This window comes from Aspergillus luchuensis, chromosome 2, assembly GCF_016861625.1.
Source record: "Aspergillus luchuensis IFO 4308 DNA, chromosome 2, nearly complete sequence".
Lineage (NCBI taxonomy): Eukaryota > Fungi > Ascomycota > Eurotiomycetes > Eurotiales > Aspergillaceae > Aspergillus > Aspergillus luchuensis.
In genome coordinates, this window is record NC_054850.1 from 4,518,492 (window position 1) to 4,538,686 (window position 20,195).

Below are 20,195 nucleotides of genomic sequence, written 5' to 3' on the forward strand. Positions count from 1 at the left end.
TCGCCAAAATTGCGCCAGCCCATCCGCCGTTTAAGCCCCATCGCGTCCTCCCCACATTTTCGACGCGTCGCATCGACCAGCAACCAACTGCGTCAATTAACCCGCTCAACTTTCACTACGTATCAATCCTGGTGGACCTGGACGCCCCTGGCACGACCCCCGACTGACCGGTCAGATTCTTGTGCAATTTTTCGTTCGCCTCCGCTCCCATAGATTATCGTGCGCAGTATTTCGGGCCCTGCCGCCGTTACGAGGTGATGAATATCTAGGGAGATGGGCCATCCGCGCCTAGGATACAAATGGAATCATGGCGGGCGCGAGGGTTCGTACCGGACTCGGACTCGGAGGACGGACTCGACAGCCAGGAGACAGGAGACTTGAACAATGCTGTCGAAGATTCGGTCGTGGATATCGGTTGTGCAGTTGCAGTTGTCGTGGAGGATACTACTGCCCTGGATCGACGGGATGAAGCTCAACATGAGGTGCAGGCAAATCCTCCTCAGGACAGCAATGTCGAATATAAACGTCCTGTGACTCCTTCACAGAATCTTAATGGTGTCTCTGGGCCAACAGATCAGCATGATGGGGGTAACAAAGCCGTGAAAGAATTGTCTGCGATTTCCGAGCACAAGGAGATACCTCGTGCTGAGGAGACTATTGATGACCCTCACAGGGCTACACAATCTTCGGAAACACCTAACAATCGGTCAAAGTCTGTCGATGAGGACGACAAATCCGAGGAATCGTTCCATGGACTCTCTAAAGACGAGGAAACTCCTCGTGCCGAGAAGAAGATTGACGACTCCCGCCTGCCTACGAACTCTCCAGAAAAAGCTAATGCCAGACCGACAACAGCTGATGAGGAACTGTTGCCTGGAGTCGCTGAGGATGAGGGGACTCCCCGTGCAAAGGAGAAAGACGACTTTCAGCTCCCTGCGCAACCCTCAAACGCAACTAATGGTAGCGCACCACCTACCCCACGAGCCAAGGAGCACGATAGTATCTGGGATTTCCCAAGTTCAGAAGACGAATTGCAATTCGACTACCGACCGTCAAGGAGACCGGTTCATGTCTACTCAAGGAATAAGCTCGACAGCCAACCGCGGCAAGTTCAGGAGAACAATGACTTGTCGACTCCTTCATCCCCCCTATCGTCGTTGGACTCAATTCAATTTGACGAGGATGACCAAAGCGGCCAGGAGCAACCAGAACAACCGGAGCAGCCAACGAACAACTTCCCCGAGGATTTGCTACCTCCACTCGATCTCCCAGAGGAAATACTGCGGGAAATGTCACCGCCGGCGCGAAGATCATTACGAGAACGCAAAGCCATTCAGTTGCATCCTTACATGTTGGAGGACGCCAAGTATCGGACTATGATGCGCGCACGAGGCGTCAAGCCTGTACGGGTGGCTCAGCCGGGATTGACTCGGCCTACAGGCGATGAGAGCCAAGGCAAGGAATACAGTGACACTGCCGAGCCCATGTCTGATAGCTTTGGAGCGGAGTTTGAGTTCCAACCCTCATCACCAATAGAGACTCGTCCTGCAGAAAAAAGGTTGTCTAGAAACTCCCCGGAACCTGCGCTACAACATGGTTCTCCACAATTGAGCCACTCTCCAGCTGGCGTGCTAGACCGGCAACCGAAAAGGCGTAAATTATCCAGGCCTCATCACGAGCACCGATCTCACGCGCGAAATGTGCAACAGCCAAGTGTAGTAATCGTGAATTCATCTCCCGTGCGTCTAAATAATGCTTCGATCTTCGGTGTCCCAAGCCCACCCCGTTCGGAGGAGAATGCTACTTCTTCGCCCGCTACAGCACCTTCCAACGTTTTTCGGTTCCCTCGTGGCTATACACCACCATCGGTGACTACCAACACAAAATCAGGACATGGAGATACGGTCCAAGAGCACGATGGGATGGACTGGTCTGGAGGCGAAGAGGATGGCGACCCTGTTGAAGCTCATCTGGAAGCGAATCCTACGCAGTCAAACTCTGAAGCCGAGGATGCAAGCGCGGTTGAGAGCGAGAACGAGGACTTTGATGTCAGACTGTATCAGCGTCGAATTAAAGGGGTCTTACCGGCGTCGTGGCTGAGATTGGACCAGAAACAACAAGAAGGACGCTTAAGTGCTACGCAGCGACAGCGCGAAAGGATGCATTCCAGAACGGAAAATGCAAAGGGCGTTGCACGTAAAATAACCAAAAGTAACAGTACGACAATGGCACCAGGCTCGGACACAAAGCTTTCCTCACTGAGACAACTTGCTGATCCAGATTCTGGCGATGAGGATGAAGCTAAAGACGGGGACGACACGGCCAATTCCCGGCAACTACTAGCTAACCTTGGGCTTGAACCATTCGATGATAATGAATTCGGGGATGACATCCCGGAAGACAATCGGATTGATTACATGCTCCCACCTGCACCTCGTGCCGCCTCGACCAAGACCCGGCAGCCAGGAAAGAAACGACCTACGTCGCAGGGTAATAGCATACGCTCTGCTCATGCGCCTAAACGCCCTCGGATGAAGAGACAAACAAGGCTTACAGACCCTGCTTATGGGTCTAGAAAGCAGAAGAGATCTACGCCCAGCATGCCTAGAATTGGTATTTTGGACGCACCAGATGTTGCCTCTAGGTCCCGTGGTGAGCAACCGCTCTTTCTTAGAATTGCCGCAAGAGAAGCACGCTCTCGTCAGGACAAAGGGAGACGAAGCCCCACACGGAAAGTTTTCAACTTCAGTTCGCGTGTGGATACGGAGGATGCCAATAAGTCGTTGCACGATTGGCAAGAAGGACGGCTTCGACCAACGAAATTGCCTCCGTCTCGGCCCAAGGCCAAGGTAGCCGGACGACAACCGCTGGCTGTTCTTTCTTCCAACCGGCCAGCCAGGTCTCAAGGAAGAGCTACCGAAGGAGCGAGTGAGAGCCGTAGGATGGATTCTTCGTCAGCTCTCCCATCCAGAGCGAACAGTACAGCCGATGAGCACGCCACTAGTACAGAACCTCGCGTTTCTGGTCAAGTAGCTAAGACAGCTGTTAACTCTAGCAGACTGATGCAACCAGAGCAACGGCCTAACAAATGGATTGTTCGAAGAAATCTGGCTATTACTTCGTTGACAAGGCAAGACCCGCGGCCTGCAATGCTTGAGGTAGCAAACCCTCGTGGCAAGCCTGCATCACCATTGTCGTTTCAGAGGTCTCTCTCCTTGATCAATCGGGACTATCGGCATAAAGGCCTACCTAAAGCACGCCAGAGTAACTTGGTCTTAGATCGCTTCATCTCAAGCCGCAGCTCATCTCCTGCTACTGCTGGCGCCCAGACTACTGGTACGAGTCAGCCTACGAATAAACCGGACGCCCGACCGCCAGGGGCGCGGCCACAAGCTCAGCGCCAATTGAAGAAGCGGCCGCCGAAGCGGCTGGCAGTCAATGACAACCAATATCAACAACCTTTGATTCTGGAGTCGACGGATCCAGAACCTTTCATACAGAGTGGGGACTTGCCTATAGATAGCTCATCCGATGCGCTTCATGGGTTCAAGCCTTCATATAGCGTGGCCTTCAACATATTTCCCTTGTCTACTGGCACATTCTTTCACCAAACCACTTTCCTCGGAAGTGGGAAGTTTGCGCACTCGCTGGAGTTTCTTAAGCGAGATCTTGACAGAGATGCTGGTTTCCTCTCGTTTAAGACTGGGGATAGAACCTATCGTTGGGGCTCTTGGAATGACGCGGTATCTTCGGAGATAGGTTTGGTCTTGGACAGCATGATTGAAATGATTGAGAAGAGCGACGCCGGGCTGACTGAAGGGCCGGAGAATGCTGAGAAGGATGATTGTAGCCTATACAAGTACTTGGTCAAGTATGTCACGGACGCGCTCTCCTTCATCGACCCCATCGACAGGATAGGATTCGTGAGACGGGCTTTGAGCCTTGTTTGCAAGCTCAATGATACTCTGACAACTCTGGTCCCAAAATCTGAGCGCGAGATAGGGTACTTGGCAACGATATGCTCGTACAATTCTGTATTCACGTACCAAATTCTTCAGATTTCCGGGCATGATCTTGTTGATGATGCACTTACCCAGGAGGCGTTGAACTCATTGACGCGGGCTGCCCAACAAACTATCACACTTGTCGCAGCCCCATTGGGACAGAGCAGTATCCGCAAACTGTTAGCAAACATCGAGTCTCCTGAAAAGCGTGACGCAGGAATTCAGAGCGACCATCTTGTTGCCGAAGCCTACGTTATTGTCCGACACATCCTTCGCGGTACAGATAGACTAAAAGGATGTTTTGAGGAGCTTCTGACGAAAGCCTACTCGAGTCAAGATAATGACTTGGTGAACCTAACAGATATTAGCCGGCTAGAGCGGGTGTGGCACTGTGTGTTCACCACCTTGCCTTTCGATGAGCTCGATGCTTCTGGCATTGCTCGGATAGGGTCGCGCTTTTGGGAGGCCCATGGGAACTGGGCCATTATCAAGACACTGCTCCGTCCAGTACTTGATCGCTACGATGCTACGTCCATAACACAGCCAATCTCATACTACAAGTACTGTAGAACTTTGTTCCACAGGTGCTTCTACCTCATCAATGGCTGGGGCTGGCGAGACTGCAAGTCAATACTTGACACGCTCTACGATTTCTTCGCGAGGAATACCCTGTACAATCTGAAGCATGAGGAAGGCTACAGGTCCCCTGCTTTTCTCGATGAACTAGACCAAAGACCATCCTTGGAAGTGCAGCCAGACGACCCGTGTTTTCACATTCTGCTGAAGATTATTGCAAGTGGCCTGCGTTACCTGGCCAAGATCTATGACCAGAAGAAAGTTCGCAATTTTGCATGGCGCCTGCTGCCAAATCATGGCCGCGTTTATCCTAAAGAGAAGCCAATACGTCAGGAGGACCTGGATGCATTGAGGAACCACCATGATCTCCTGTGTACATTGTATTACGCTGTTCCTGACGGGTGCCGACCTCGCCTTCAGACAATCAGGGATCTTGTCCACCCAGCCAGCTCCCATCGTGAGACATGCAACATCAGTATTCGTTCCTGGGCTAGGCTTGTCCGCTTCAAACTCTCGACAGACGAAGCTGTTAGTGGCCTTGAACCTTTTTCTGATTGGCACAGTTATTTTGTTTCCGAATTGTTGAAGCAGCATGCGCTGGCGCGCCACGAAGTTGAATCACAGAACACTGCGGGCAGCAAATTCTCCGATCAGTTAGTTGAGAGAACAATTGCACAGAACCAACGGCAGATCGAGTCCTTGCTGAAGACCGCGCTCAGCGGCCTGAATACTGCCATCCGCTCAGCACCAACATTGCAGCACGCTCATAAGCTTATCTTGGGAGCGCCTATTAAAGTACTCCTTGGTCTCTTCAACGCCCGCATCGCTCGTGTCAATACCACTGTCTCTGAGACGCTCCAAGTGATTGTCACTTACGTTCAGAAATGTGATCCTCCGGTAGCTGAAAAAGCAAGTGCCCCTGTGGCAGTTGATGAAGACAGCCAAGAGTATGGGGACTGGGCAGACATTGCGGCTGCATATGATGAGTCTCCAGCGATAAGTCCAGAAATCGAATTTGTGGGAACTGTCCTTCATCCTGCCGTGTTCCGGCTTATATCGAACTGCTTTGGAGAGGACTACTGTCCTGAAGATGCGATCTTGCTTAATGTTGTGGAGTGTTGGACGTCTATCGCGCAGACTCTGGTCAAAAATGGATTACGACACTGGGACAGCTACCTTAGCCCCTACAACGGCGACTCCTGGACATCACTCCGTTTGACAATGCAGACGAGAAAATTCACGCCTCTCTTCTTGGCAAGCAGCATTGAGAAAGACTCGCGGTTCGCAGTAGATTGCAAAGTCCAAGTGATCGGGATGTGGGTGTCATGCTTGGTAGAGCGAGTCTCGATGCTGAAATACCAACATCGCCTGACAGAAGCTTTGCTGAATCAAGTGGTGGCGGATCCGCTATTGCAGAATTTGCCCTTTGCCAGGGACCGAAACGAAGGAAGGTACATGGTCACTCTTGAGGATCTAAGCCACCGCCGGGTTTCATTGATATCGAGTGTCCTCTCCAACATGCGTGCGCATTTGCAATTACTGGAGGATGTGGAAGCCCGGGAACTCTCCACTATTAAGCAAGAGTACCGGGAGATCATCCAAAACATGATGTCCGCTATGAAGGCAAACTATCTGGAACTGGGCAATGGTGCAGCCAGCGTTCAGGGCGCTTACGTGGACTTCGTTCATCGGATAGTCGCATTCCTGCAGCAGCATAGTCGAGACATCTGCCCCATCGACCCATTTTTTACCGATCCTGCGTCGTTCCCTCTACCTTCTGGCGACCCGACGTATATCGTGGCCCGGTTGAAGAGCTACGAGCCGAAACTTTCATCGGAGAAAGTAGCAAAGACGCTCATCATGTTCATTCAGAGCGTTTCTGAGCGAGCGGCGATCGATGGGCAGCAGGACTACCTCGTCAATCAACTACACGCATCCATGGCAGATACCTATGAGGGTGGCCTTCCGGACAAGCCAACCCTGAGGGCCACCTTGTTGCAGGCAGTGTTCCCAGCCTATCTCGAGGCGTCCTTCAGCAACCCAGCATGCTGGATTCTAAGCCGGCCCATCATCCAGACCATCACGCTCGTCTTTCAGGATCTCTTGTTCAACATGGATACTACAGACTCTGCCTGCGTGGCATCCCTCGTGAACATCATCCACTCCGTCTTCCAAGCATCACACACTGCCCTCCTGTCCATAACGAGCAATGCCACCATGCTGAACGACCCTGCCGTGGCAATCAGCGCCGCTGCCTTTATTAGGATGATCACAGCCGCCTTGCCAATCATCGACTATATAGACCGAGCAACCGACATGGATCAAAGAATCCTTGCTCAGATACACGCCTTCCAACACTACGTGACATTCGCCACAAGCCATCTAAACCAACCCCTCTCAACCACAGACCTATACGAGATACCCCAGTCCACCGAAGTCTTCAGCGCAGGAGACCCACTCTCATCTATAGTCACGAACCCGTCCTTCTTCCCTGATCTCCAGCGTTCCGCAGCACGAGAGTTGCACATCTACCTCAACGAGAGCTGGTCCCGCCATCAAAAGAAATTCTACTTTACCAGACGCGGTGCACATCAGCCCCAGGAAATCAGCATTCAGCCTTCTGTCGCTGCGGAACTCGAGCAGCCACCGCAGAAGATCCTTGGTCCTGCGGTCCAGGAGTTCCTGGATGTGATGAGAGGACTTGATCTTGGTTTAGATGGCGACGATGTTGATCGCGCCGAGGAGTCTCTGTTTGCAGCTCAGCATCCGTATCAACTGTCTGAGTCTAAGTCTGCGAATGCGAATACGATATATACTCTCGACCTTGTCGATGTTATTGGATACTGAATGGGTTGGGAGACATGATGACCCTACTGGCATGACATTGATATAAGTATTGATAGTGATCTTGTACGATACTCCACTTGCTCTAGATGATGAATTATATAATCGAATGATGAATTGATACTACTATAGACCAGTATAGACAGAGATCATTGCCATAGGACACACACAGCTTGCAAACACCATTAATAATGAGCGCAAAGCAATGGAATACAGTAAGTATCACGTGTATACCTAATCGAGATCCCTCGTTCGATTCACACAGAATCACATCAATACTAGCGAGATACTAGTACCCGTGCAGCTTGAATATTATTAGTCATAGGCATGAATACTATGGGTGAAACAGTAGAATAAACAATTAAAGCAGAAATTCAACTTCCATTCAGTAAGTGACACCATCCCATTTCCAATTTCATGCAAACTCGCTTACCAACAGCTACACTACACGCATTCATATTAAACAGGCCGAACCCCATTAGATCCTCATTCCACTCATGACTTCTATATAGACGGAGGACGTCATAATAAGGTAACGTAACTAATTAAATAACCGCCTTCTGGCTGGTATGGGCCAATTCCATATAGTAAAGGGTAAGTTAGAAACGAACACACGTTGTGACAGACAGACCAACTGGTAGTTTGTTGGTTTAAACAGCATATATGGGATTTCGGAGTAGTCATTTAGAGGGAGAATATAGTCATAGTTATGAGGATGAAGATATAACAAGAGGGAATGATGCAGCGAGAAGAAAAGGCAAAAGCATATGTTAGAATATGAATGATGAGGGAGGTAGTTAGGAAAGGGTAGAGAAGAGACTAAGTAGGTAGTAGATAGACAAGAGGATGAAAGTGCCGGTAGTTAGTAGTAGCCAATATGCATGACAAATTGATTATGCACGCCCGTGCATATGTGTGTGCGTGTGGGATGCATGCATGCATGTGAGCGTCCATTTGATAAGTCATGAAAAGTTCCCCCCCCCTCAAACCGGTACCCGAACCCAAAGTTGTTGTGTGATAGCCTGGCTTAGCTTAGCTTAGCTTAGCTTATTTACAGCATATCAGAGCATAATCGTCAAAATCATCGTCATAATAGCGAGGCGAGGGTAAATATAGGATAGAAAAGTAAGGTAAAGTAGGCTAGCAACTATTGGTTCACACTTCCTTCAGCATTTCCTTCATTCTGCTGACTGCTTGATCCTCTCCGGTGGAAAGGATGATGCGGATGGAAGCCTGAGAAGTGGAAGACCTTGCGCACGGCGCTGGCTACACCCGAGCGCCGTTTGGACTCGGGTGACGACGGTGGCTTATCTGCAGGCTCCTCGGGTTTGGGCCGCACCGTCGCGGTGTCTTGGAGCACGATCGAGGAGGGTTTCGGGGGCCATTGGCCATCCGATTTCCAGCCTTGAACCATGGCCTTGGTTACGTCTGCTAGGTTGATTGGCACGGTGGGAGTGAGACCCTGGATGACGACTTTGGAGTAGATGGATGGGTACATCGCTGGGGTGATGGAGGCGCGGATGGGGTTGTCATTGGAGATGAGGGACGAGACGACAGGGATGAAAGGGTCTTCGCTGGTTAATTGCTGATGCGCGGAGTCAGGTTGACTCAACCCGGTATCTGCGGAGGAAGAAGACTCTCCACCCTGGTTCTCGTCGTCCCCTGCGGGGGGAGGCGGGGGTGGTTGTTCTGCTGCCGTGGAGGGTTCTTCGCCGCGAGATGGCGGCCGTGGGAGCGCGCTGTCATTTTCGGCGATGCTGAGAGAAGCTTCAGTTCGCAGGGCGAGGTCGTTTTGGGAATTGGCCGACGAAGCGGAGAGGGGAGGGGTGGCCACGGTAGTGGCAGCAGGCACGGACGCATTATGTGGAGGCTGTTGTTCCGAGGATGATGTCGTAGGTGTAGCAGCCTGCTGGGTCCTTGCTTCTCTTGCTCGAATCTCGTCCCTTGAGAGAGCTCCAGACCACGCATCCCGACGCTCTACCCATGTCCGGAGGCCTGCGTTCCATTGCATTTCCTCCTCCATCTGGCGGCGCCGTTTGCGCCTCCGCTCGGAGTCGTCACTGAGCGGGGTTCCGAGCGGGCTGGCGAGCTCGGAGGCATTGTGACCACCAACAGGGCTGATGGCGGGCGAAGGCTGGGGTTCTAGCTCGGAGCCGGAGCTGTCATATTCGCGTTGACGCCAACGTAGGACATCTTGATCGGGGGTGGGAGGAGATGAGAATGAAGGAACGCCAGGCTCGGAGGAGAGTTCAAAGACCCAGTCGTTTCGGACGATCTCGCGAACATAGCGCTTCGCATCTCGGATGGCGGCATCGCGGGCCTCGGTTGCCATCGTGAGGGGATTTGCCAGAGGGGCAGCCAAATGTTAGAAGAAAGGCGCGGGGATTTTTTTTGGTCGCGTGCGGAGGAGGAAAAGAGGGCCTGCAGAGATTCTGCAAGGGTGGGATAGCTGTTAGCCGCCAAGAAGGAAGAATAGAAGCGAAGGACTGAAACTGAAACGATGGTGGCGGGGGGGGAAATAAGAGGAGAAAGAAGAAGTTGGCGAAGGAAGAGAAGAAAGAAGGTTGGCTGATCCAAGGAGAGCTGCCGCCTCGTCGATGTCATTCAAGTTACTGTTGCATCTTCCTCTTTGGATTTTTTAGTCTTTCTTCCCCGCAAAATTCACACTGCTACCGCAACCGATTTAATCAATCCATTCCATCATCCCAATTCATGGATCGTCGCCTGTTGTATTGAGAGTTAATATTATCTATCGGTTACAATTTCAATTGGAATCGTGTCCTGCTGCGGTATTGTATTGATACATTGTGGTTCGTGTCGCTAATCAGTTCGTAGTATACAAGCCCAGTTCCTGCCCTTGCGTGCCATTCCAATCCCAGCCCAAATTCAGACCTACACAAACGCGAAAGAATATCAAGTTGATCTATGTGACATGAAAAACATCCAAGCAATCCATTTCTATTGAACCCCCAATTGCTCAACGCTGTACAATTGAACCAGTTCAGGTCCGGACGCGCGCCGCATCCACGCTAGTTGCCGACTCGTCCACGCCCGCCGGCATGAAGCCCCAACCAGGCGCCTTCTTGCGTCGGCCCTTGCGGTCGCCGTACTGCTCGTCGAACTTGCGGATTGCAGAGAGCGATGACATGTCCTCGCTGATCGATGCGCTAATCTCCTCCATACCACGCTCGAAGTGCTTCCAGGTCAAGGTGCGTCGCGCGGGATACTGGTACGGTTCTTCGCCTTGGTGCTGCGCTGCCAGGTCATTCTCTTCCCGGACACAAGCCAAAGCGGCCGCAACGGAAAGGTTCTTGAGGTCGGATCCGGAATAAAGAGGCGTGCGACGAGCCAGCTCGGCCAAATCAACCGAGCTGTCCAGGGTTTCCTCCTTCAGATGAATCTTCAAGATGGCCAGGCGATCCTGTTCGGTCGGAAGATCCACCAATAGTCGCCGGGGGAGACGCCGGAGAACCGCATCGTCGAGATCAAATGGTCGGTTCGTGGCAACCATGATAAAGGCGGACATGTCGTTCATCCCGTCCCATTCCCGCAGAAATTGGTTGATAAGCTCCCGGTGTGACGTTCGGCTGCTGGCTCCAGTGCGAGAACAGAAGATGGCATCGGCCTCGTCGATGAACACGACGCAGGGGCTCAGCTTCTTAGCCAGCGTGAAGATGGCCTTGACGTTCTTTTCGCCCTCGCCAACGTACATGTCGTAGACTTCGGACCCGCTAACTTCCAAGACGGTGGCACCGCTTTCACGAGCGACGGCTTTCGCCAGGAGGGTTTTACCCGTACCTGGAGGCCCGTAGAGCAACAAACCAGGGATCTTGTCAGTCGCCAGGACACCGTAGGTGAACGCTTCGGGTCGGATCAGAGAAAGAGAGGTCAGAGTCTTCAATGCATCGATGGTTTCAGGTGGCACATGAACATCAGAGAATGTAGTGCGAATGCTCTTGGCATCCACGACTCCATTCAATAGTTTCTTCTCGTGCGTGTTGCACGTTTTCCGCAAGGAGCTTAACAAGCGCTCCCGGTCGTTTCCTGTCTCGGTAGCCTTCGGTTTGGGCGTTTTCTCGTGCAGCCAGTCGTTCTTGACACGCTCAGTCTTCTGCATCATCTCAAGTCCTCGCCGAATGTGGTCATAACCGAAAGCTTCATCCGCTCCTAGAGAGCCAAGTGCTAGAGTCGTAGCCCAGTGAACCTGGCTGTACGGCCAGTACCGCTCATCGAGACCACTTTCTTTCACAAGGGACGCATCCAAAGGCCAGGCGCGATCACGGTAAATGTCGTCCTTGAGCGCCGAAGGGCTATCGGCGAGCCGCGTTCGGAGCAGATCTTGGACGTGGCGAATGTTGATATCGAGAATGCGCGTCTTGCGGTCTTCCGCGAATACGCGCTCTGCAACCTCGGACTTCATGGCGGGTGTGATGACCAGCATCTGGGAGAATTGATCGTCAAAGGCGTTTTGCATGAGCTTGGCCGCATCTGAATCAGGTGCAGCTTCCTGTGCCGATGTACCAATGAAGAGGACCCGGGAACCAGCCTTTCTCTTCTCCTCTATAGCCTTTTGTAATAGAGTGATGAACTTGGAGCCCTCGCGGGTGGTCTGGATGTCTCCATAATCCTGTACTTGCACGATGACATCTCGCTCCACGGCGGGACTGCGACCTTCCGCCACTTCGTGCGCAGCAGAGTCTTCTCCTTCAGTCGCTGCTGGCAACACCTGCTTCGATGGCTTGCTGGGCGATGACAGGAGCTCTCGAACAAGTCGAAGTCGCCTATCCTCTGCGCGATTCACAGCACTCTGTGATGAAGAGCCACCTATCTGGTCCGCTGGCGCATTGAACGAGGCCACCAACGACTTCAGGCCCATTAGGTTGGGAAGTGCAATATCCCCCGAATCACGAGTACTCTCAATAGTTATAAATTTGGGACGCAAACCCGACCGGAGACTGCGTGGTGTGTCAATGTCGTCCTCGGCATCCCCATCACCCATGCCGTCGTCTTGCCAGGTATCAGAGAGAGAAGGCCGATATACCTCGTAGCCAAGCGATCTGATGGGTGATGTTGTGCCGATGTCCGCCAAATCCTGTTCGCTGCATAGCTGGGCAATGTCCTGCGCGTTGAGTGTAACCAAATCCGCCCCCAGCTCTTGAGCCAGCCTCTTCACCACCGCATCCAAGAACAGAATACCATCGGTACCCGGGTACTGAAGAACAAGATGCGATTTGCGTGCGGAGGGCTCTTGGGCGTACTTGGCTGGCGGTAGCCGCAACCCGGCTCGGGCAGAGGCGCACAGCTCTTCCCACAGCGCTTCCGTCAAAGCATACCGATCCTCCGGAGTATCAGATCCCTCAGGCGCAGGCGGATCTTCTCCACTACCGCCCCGTCCTAGCTGTTGTGTGGCCTCCTCCTTCTCCGGTTCAATTTCTGTCGGCCGTATCTTCACATGCTGTAGTAATTTGACGTCACTGTCTCCCTTTCCATCATTGAGCACCGTGTTTCGCTCGTAGAACCAATCGGGAACAGTGGCAACCGGAGCAGTCCACTCCTTCGCCGGTCGTCTGTTTCGTAAAGCCCTGCGAACTGCCGAACCGTAGGGTTTCGCGTCTTTCCTGTCCAATCGATCTGCGGAAGGTGTTGCAACGGAAGCATCACGGCTAGCTAATGTGGGTTCTGCATTGTGAGTAGGGAGATCACCGGGGACATTCCCCGTGGTCGAATCCCGAGCATTATGAGGATCTGAGGGAGTGGACGACAGCCATGGCCGCGAAAGATGGAATGGACGCGATTGCGAGACAACGGCGGCGGGATAGCGGCGATGCGCGATGAATCGGCAGGGTCGTGCTACAGACCGAAGGAACCTGCCTTGGTGCATTGATGAATACATCCGGGGCCAACAATGCCGCCGGAACTGAATAATCGAATTACTGCTGACGCTGCAGGGAACAAACCGTCTGCATCAGCGTGGGTGCAAGTTGGATTCAGGGCAGCAAGACTTTCATCTTGCCTTTCTGGACTGTTCCTTGCGGCTCGGCTCTCCTTTGTCAGCGCGCCGAACTGTAGTATCACGTGACCGACAATGGCTGGTGGCTGCTGCAAGTGCAAAGAGACCCAGTGGATCAGGCAGAGAGGATTTAAGCTTGATTGCAGTGATCTGACCACCTGGACAGGCCAACAAACGTAGGTGTCAAACTCGACATGATGCATCATCCAGGTCGATGCTGCTTCGCTCAGCTGCACCGTTTCCTTTCAAGAGAACTACTGCGGCTTACGGAAAGTATAATGCAACGAATACCCAATCTACGGTGAACAAGAAAACAAGAAGTGGAATGATCCAGAAATGAATGATTTTATTATTCCCAGTTCGTCCTATATGTGAATCTGCACGGAATGGCGCCAGCCAGAGCAGATGATCGACACCGAAGCAAAGCCTGATGCAACCGGATTCCTGTACCCCACCACTCATGCTGGTTTGACAAGAGAATCGACGTCAGAGTGAGAAATGAATTATTAACAGTCCTAAATTGAAAATCTTGTGTAAGATGTCAGCCAATACTGCCGTGACATAGGATGAATGACAATGAGGCACAAAATAAATGCAATGATGGTTTTTCTCAGACAAAGTATACTGGCAAGTAGCAGACCAACCGGGAAAGGAAGGTCCGAACTATCTCCTCATGGACGATTCAGAGGATAAAGAAGAAAAGAAGGTTTTGTCATCTTCGAAAGGGGATGGAGGGGGGGAAAGGTATATTGCAAGAAAAAAGTGAGAAATTGAGACTAACCTTGTGACAACTGGAAGTGTTGCAGCACAACCTGATGTGTTAGTGTAGTGGTCTGATGTATCAGTCTCAGTATGCATTTATACTGCGAAAAGCTACAACTGGGCATAGGATTGACGCGTGGCGTATCCAGACCAGAACCAAGAAGATTGTAGATGCACAGGATCAAAATGCGACTCTGGAAAAAGCCAGAAAAGCAGCCTGGCAAGAGTGTTGAGCCATGGAGAGGCGAATGATGAAGAGAAGGAAGAAGAAAAACCAAATCGCGACCGAAAATAATAAAAGCAGCCCACGCGCAAGAATATTATTCCGGTTTCCACGTGATGCCGGCTTACCCGAAAGAGGCATAGCGAGCAAGTCGCGGTGGGTGGCCATCGTCAATAATAGGCCAATCACGAGTGAGAAAAGAAAAGCCTCAGCAGGCCGGAGGAAGGAAGAAGATCTCGCCATGGGTCTGGTCTGTCTGTCTGTCTCTCTCTCTCGCTCTCTCACTTGGGTACCGACTGACTTTCTGAGTGAGTGAGTGAGTGTTGTCCCGGCTGTACTCTCTCTCGCTGGCTCGTCCCTTTCCCTGCCTTAGTATCTTCTGCTTCCCGTACGGTTCCTGTTCTCCTTCCCTCTCTCTCTACCTCGCTCTTTTTTTTTCCTTTCCTCTCTCTTCCTCTTTAACCCCCATCATTCCTCTCCCGCCTCCTCCAGATTTTCCTCCTTTCCCCCCTCTTCCCGCTTCTGGGCTGCTAGTTCTGTTGCGCGTGGTAAGTGTCTTTGGGTACCACTTTAATCACTCTTCCCGCGAGGTTCGGTCCAGCACGCCCCGTTCGTTATCGAGCGATTGAACTGGCGATCGCGACAGGTGCCCGTCTCGCTTTTCGTTGGCCCCTAGCCCCTCCACACCTCCCGGCCTCCCTAATCCCATCACTACCATCTTTACTAGTCTACTCTACTTTCACTGCCCAGCACCCCCATCATTCCATTTCCTCACTGCTGTCTCTCACCACCCACCACCAACTCCCGTTCCCGATCATCCACCTAACCACCCACCCCAGCCTCCTTCTAAATCGTTCCCTCCCACTAACATTGGAGGTGTAGGATCTTCTCCTCCCTCCCGATCTGGTGGGCACAGGTGATTAGGCCGGTCCGATCCATGCTCCAGATCTCGTGTGGTCCTGGGTGATACCGACGCAGGCTCAATCGCCCCGTCAGCTGCGTCTTGGCCTCCGCTCCGACACTAAAAGCGGCCTGTTGTGCCTCCACGTCAAGCGCGCTCCTCGAGTCCGACGCCCGCTCTGCGTGCCGGATTGTCGACACGACGGTCTTTTGCCTTCTCGCTCGACGTCTCTCTTTTCTGACCTCCCAATTTATCCTTCCTTGTGCTATATAGTCGTGCTCTCTATTCTTTACCCCCTCCTTCCCGTCTCTCACCGACTTTGAGGAGTCCCGTTATCGGCGACTTCGTAACCACGACATGATGATGGCGCAAACGTTTCCTGCCCATCAAGGCATCCCACAGCATCCCGGTTTGCCTCCAGGTCATCCAATGGCTCCCGGTCAACATCCCAATGCTCATCCCGGTGCTGGCATGGTCCAGCAGGTGCATCCCGGCGTGTCGGCACCAGGAGGTCCTCAGGTTAGTCAGGGCGGACCGGTGATGGGTGGGATGCCTCCGGGCGCTGGCACAACTGGTCCGGGGGGTGCTGTACAGGCTCATGCCCTCTCGCATCTTGGCCCTGCTCAAGCGCACATGTTCCAGCAGCCGCATTTTGCACAACAATGTATGTTTTCCAGAGTCTTTTCCAGGGCGAACCCCTTTCCGCCGTCGCCCTGCACGGTTTATCCTCATTGCTTTTTTCCCCGTTTGTGTCGTTCCTTTCCTCTTGGAATAGCGTGCTAACCTATGCATCACTTAGTTGCCAACAACCCTCAACTCCTGCAGCAGCACCAGCAGCAGCAATATCTCAGGCAGCGTATGATGCTTCAACATCAACAGCAACAGCAACAGCAACAGCACGGCGGGTTACCAGTGCAGCTACCGAACGGGGCACCCGCCCTCAATGCAGCTCAGATCGCTGCCATGCAGGCGAATCCTGCTATGCGCCCGGTTAATCTGCAAATGCAACTTCAACAAATGCCCCATGGACAGCCGCAAAATCTTCAGCAGCAACAACAATTTTTTGCTATGCAGCAAGCCCAGCAACAAGCGCACCAGGCTCAGATCCAACAGGCGGCTGCCGCAGGGCAGCCCGGTCAGCAGACGCCCCAGCAGCGTGCAGCGGCACAACCCCAGAACGTGCACGATGCCCAGAGTGTCACTCCTCAACCTCAGCCGGGACCGCCGCCACACCAGGGGAGTGCCACCCCTCAACCCAATCCTCCGCCGGTACCTACCTCACAACCACCGCAACAGCAGCCGGCAGCTCCTCAGCCGCAACCTACTCCCAATCCACCTCCGCAACAGCTGCCGCAGGCTCAGCAACCGGGCCAGCAACCACAAGCGCCGCAAGCTGCCCAAGCCCAACCTCAACCTCAACCTAATCAGCAAGGTCCGCAGCAGGGTCAGCAACAGCCACCGATGACTGCCCAGGAAGCCCAGATCAAGGCACAACAGCAGCAAAACCCGACCGCCATGATGATGCAGCAGCAACAGCAACGGATGAACATGAAAGGTGCTGCCATCCTGCAGCTCAACTCCTTTGCCGAAAGCCTTAGCTACATCTCCGTATGTCAAATTGACAATTTTGGCTCACTGTGTTCTCCTGGCCGAGTACTAACTGTTAACAGGGCACTGAGAACGCGAGCACCGATTACAACCAATGGCACAATTTTGTGCTGAGATTCTATTCCCCAGGTGGTGTTCTAAGACATACCGTCTGTAACCCACAAGCAAATTCCTCCAAGCAGTTTGAAATCGCCACTCCTGCTTTGGCGCGCTATTACTTGACCCAGTGTACAAGTGGGATCAAGCACATACAGATGTTGGTTGATGGAGCGCGGGAGAGGGATTCGCCGAACGGAGGCCACATAGTGGAGAGTGCGAAGACTGCTTTCATCTATTGGTTCGCGAATGGAAGTCAGGTATGCATGCGCGGCTCTTGCCCTTTTTAATATACGCTTTGATATTGACGTGGATAAGCTTTTTGCGCGCGCCAACATGACGGCTCATTTCGATATGAACAACAAGATTGAGATGCTCGATATCGCGGTGCTGGACCACAACGAATACCTGCCTAGGAGTCAGCTACAGGCTTTGGAGCTGGCCGATCAGCAGAAACAAAGTCCCAAGGTGTCCAAGAATATGGGAAAACGCGCCCAGGCCAAACAAGCACAACAGCCTGCATTTACCTTGCCCGAATCCATGGTTACTCCGAATGGCGTCCCCACGGCTGTGATGAGTTTCCTTGAGGTAAGCCCTTCCACGTAATCGCTATAAAAGTACTCTTCTGACACTCCTGTGCTATAGGTTGCGGAAACCATCTCTCACATGCAAGTCCTATTCCAATTCTCCCAGCAAAATCCCCACTTAACACCTTCCGAAGCCCTGCGGACTCTGGTGAACACGATGCAGGCGCCGCCTCCCAATGCAGCTTATACGCAGGGTCCCATGAACCCGGCCCTACAGCAAGGCCAGCCACGGGCTCCCAGTATGAGCATGCCTAACCAATTTGCATCTCCTGCCATGACTCATCTCGGCCTGCCGGGCGCTCAGGGCTCGCCTCATCTAACCGGCTCCGCGCATCCCAGTCCCGCCCAGAGTCACCTCGCAGGACCGCCAGGAATGGTTCCCCAGGGTCAAGTACAAGGCAATATGGCGCAGGGGACCAGTGCGAGCGCAAGCCCCAATGTGGGCAACAAGCGCCGTCGGGCTAGCACCGTGAAGATGGAGAACGATGACAACGGCGGCGAGGTTAATGGGACAGCCGGCCAAGCTGCCCCCAAAGTCAAGGCCAGTCCTCGAGTAGGGGCCAAAAAGCAGAAGGGGGGTGGTTAAGTTGTCTACCTCGATCAGCCAGTAATACTGTCTGCCGCTGGTTTGGGTGTGCTCGTGTCTATTCTTTTTCTACTTCTGAACTCTTTTCTCTTTCAGTCTCACTCGGCGGGAATATGGCGTACCTTTAGGATACCTATGTGCGAGGCTCTACTTCTGCGTTCCGAACCATCTGCGGGATTCCTGTTATATGTTGAACATAGCTGCCGATTGCGTTCCCCTTTGATGTCTCATGCGAAAGATGGAGATGCGTGTTATGTGGATTTGCGTTGGGCTTACTGATTTTGCCGTATTTCTTGACTGATGTCCCTATCTGCATGTGCTGTGCCGCGCGGGGATTGAGGTGCGGTTGACACATATCCTGAAGTTGAGCGTTGCAGGATTTTTGATATCCACGTTTTTATCATGGGCGATTGAAGTGCTCCGGCGTCCGGTTCTACCTCCCTGGAAATAATTCTGTGTTGATAGTTTCTGCCGTTACTATTGTTACTACTGTACGTGTGGAAGAGCAATGCATTTCCTACTATTATTGCTACTACTTTTTTTTTTTTTCTCTATCTCTCTCTCTCATTCTCGAATAATACGTGGTACCGAACATCCGACTACTAGTTTGGCGGGGACTCTCCACTAAATACTGCGCCTGGCATCGGCATCGGCAGTCTCCGGCCTGGGGCTCCCCTCCCAATGTGAGTGACCCCTCCATCCACTATTACTTTCTTTCCTTCTCTCTCCTCCCTCCACTTTCTCTTCCTTCTGTTCATACTTCTTCTACCATCCCTCAAAATATCTCACCATGTCTCACTCCCACTCTCACGACAACGACGTCAGCCACTCCCACGATGACTTCGGTGGTCACGGCCACTCCCACGAGATCCTCGATGGCCCCGGTTCATACATAAACCGCGAGATGCCTCTCTCGGAGGAGCGTGATTGGAAGGACCGTGCCTTTACCATTGGCATTGGAGGGTAAGTTACCCTCACACTCATCTGCACCTTCGATCTAACTCATCCATGTAGACCCGTCGGATCGGGCAAGACCGCCCTCATGCTGGCCCTCTGCCAGGCCCTCCGCGACGAGTACAACATCGCCGCCGTCACCAACGACATCTTCACCAGGTATACAACCGCTCCCCCTCCCCCCCCCCCCTCAAACACCCACAGTAATCAACAACTAACCCAATCCTCCTTTCCACCACAAAACAGAGAAGACGCCGAATTCCTCACCCGCCACAAAGCCCTCTCCCCGTCCCGCATCCGCGCCATCGAAACCGGCGGCTGCCCTCACGCCGCCGTTCGCGAAGACATCAGCGCCAATCTCCTGGCTCTGCAATCCCTGCACAGACAATTCCAGACCGACCTCCTCCTCATCGAATCCGGAGGCGACAACCTCGCCGCTAACTACAGTCGCGAGCTGGCTGACTTCATTATCTACGTGATTGATGTCGCTGGTGGTGATAAGGTGCCCCGCAAGGGTGGACCCGGTATCACGGGCTCGGATCTGCTGGTTGTGAACAAGATCGATCTTGCTGAGGCCGTCGGTGCGGATTTGGCGGTTATGGAGAGGGATGCGGCTAAGATGAGAGAGGGTGGACCGACGGTGTTTGCTGTGGTTAAGAGTGGGACGAGAGTCCAGGATATTGTTAATCTGATTTTGAGTGCTTGGAAGGCGAGCGGTGCGTATGAACACAGTCTGGCGAGGTGGAAGGCTGGTGCGAAGAGGGGGTCCGGGAGTGTGGATGATGCGTGATATGGTTTGATGTTATTTATTACATTATATAAAAGAGAATTTCAGTTATTTATTTATTTATTTGTTCGTTTGTTTCTTGTTCATTGGTGAAGAAGGTTGGCGGTCTATCGTGAAACTTTTGATTTGATATACATACATTCCCAACATGTCCGGTTTTTGTATCTCACCCCAACAAACGCCCTTATAATGCAGACAAACAGACGCACTCCAGTTGCTCGAAAGAAGGATCGTGACACACAGACGATAATAAAGAT

General features: G+C 52.6%; 5 protein-coding genes across 5 annotated transcripts; 3 read left to right on the forward strand and 2 right to left on the reverse strand.

The window, feature by feature from the left end:
* Window positions 1–299: 299 nt before the first annotated feature.
* Window positions 300–7,427, forward strand: AKAW2_21469S (uncharacterized protein; the record flags this gene model as incomplete). The annotated part of the gene is made up of 1 exon (XM_041686296.1): window positions 300–7,427. The coding sequence occupies one exon, from the start codon at window positions 300–302 to the stop codon at window positions 7,425–7,427; it is 7,128 nt and encodes a 2,375-aa protein (XP_041540295.1).
* Window positions 7,428–8,571: 1,144 nt separating this feature from the next.
* Window positions 8,572–9,756, reverse strand: AKAW2_21470A (DUF4050 domain-containing protein; the record flags this gene model as incomplete). Its single annotated transcript, XM_041686297.1, has 1 exon — window positions 8,572–9,756. One exon carries the CDS (start codon window positions 9,754–9,756, stop codon window positions 8,572–8,574), a length of 1,185 nt encoding a protein of 394 aa, XP_041540296.1.
* Window positions 9,757–10,425: 669 nt separating this feature from the next.
* On the reverse strand, window positions 10,426–13,305 carry AKAW2_21471A (uncharacterized protein; the record flags this gene model as incomplete). The annotated part of the gene is made up of 1 exon (XM_041686298.1): window positions 10,426–13,305. One exon carries the CDS (start codon window positions 13,303–13,305, stop codon window positions 10,426–10,428), a length of 2,880 nt encoding a protein of 959 aa, XP_041540297.1.
* Window positions 13,306–15,749: 2,444 nt separating this feature from the next.
* Window positions 15,750–18,197, forward strand: AKAW2_21472S (LIM domain-binding protein; the record flags this gene model as incomplete). The annotated part of the gene is made up of 5 exons (XM_041686299.1): window positions 15,750–15,984; window positions 16,120–16,928; window positions 16,991–17,284; window positions 17,343–17,612; window positions 17,670–18,197. 5 exons carry the CDS (start codon window positions 15,750–15,752, stop codon window positions 18,195–18,197), a joined length of 2,136 nt encoding a protein of 711 aa, XP_041540298.1.
* A 790-nt stretch (window positions 18,198–18,987) lies between these two features.
* Window positions 18,988–19,941, forward strand: AKAW2_21473S (urease accessory protein UreG; the record flags this gene model as incomplete). The annotated part of the gene is made up of 3 exons (XM_041686300.1): window positions 18,988–19,160; window positions 19,212–19,310; window positions 19,398–19,941. 3 exons carry the CDS (start codon window positions 18,988–18,990, stop codon window positions 19,939–19,941), a joined length of 816 nt encoding a protein of 271 aa, XP_041540299.1.
* Between the last annotated feature and the right edge of the window lie 254 nt (window positions 19,942–20,195).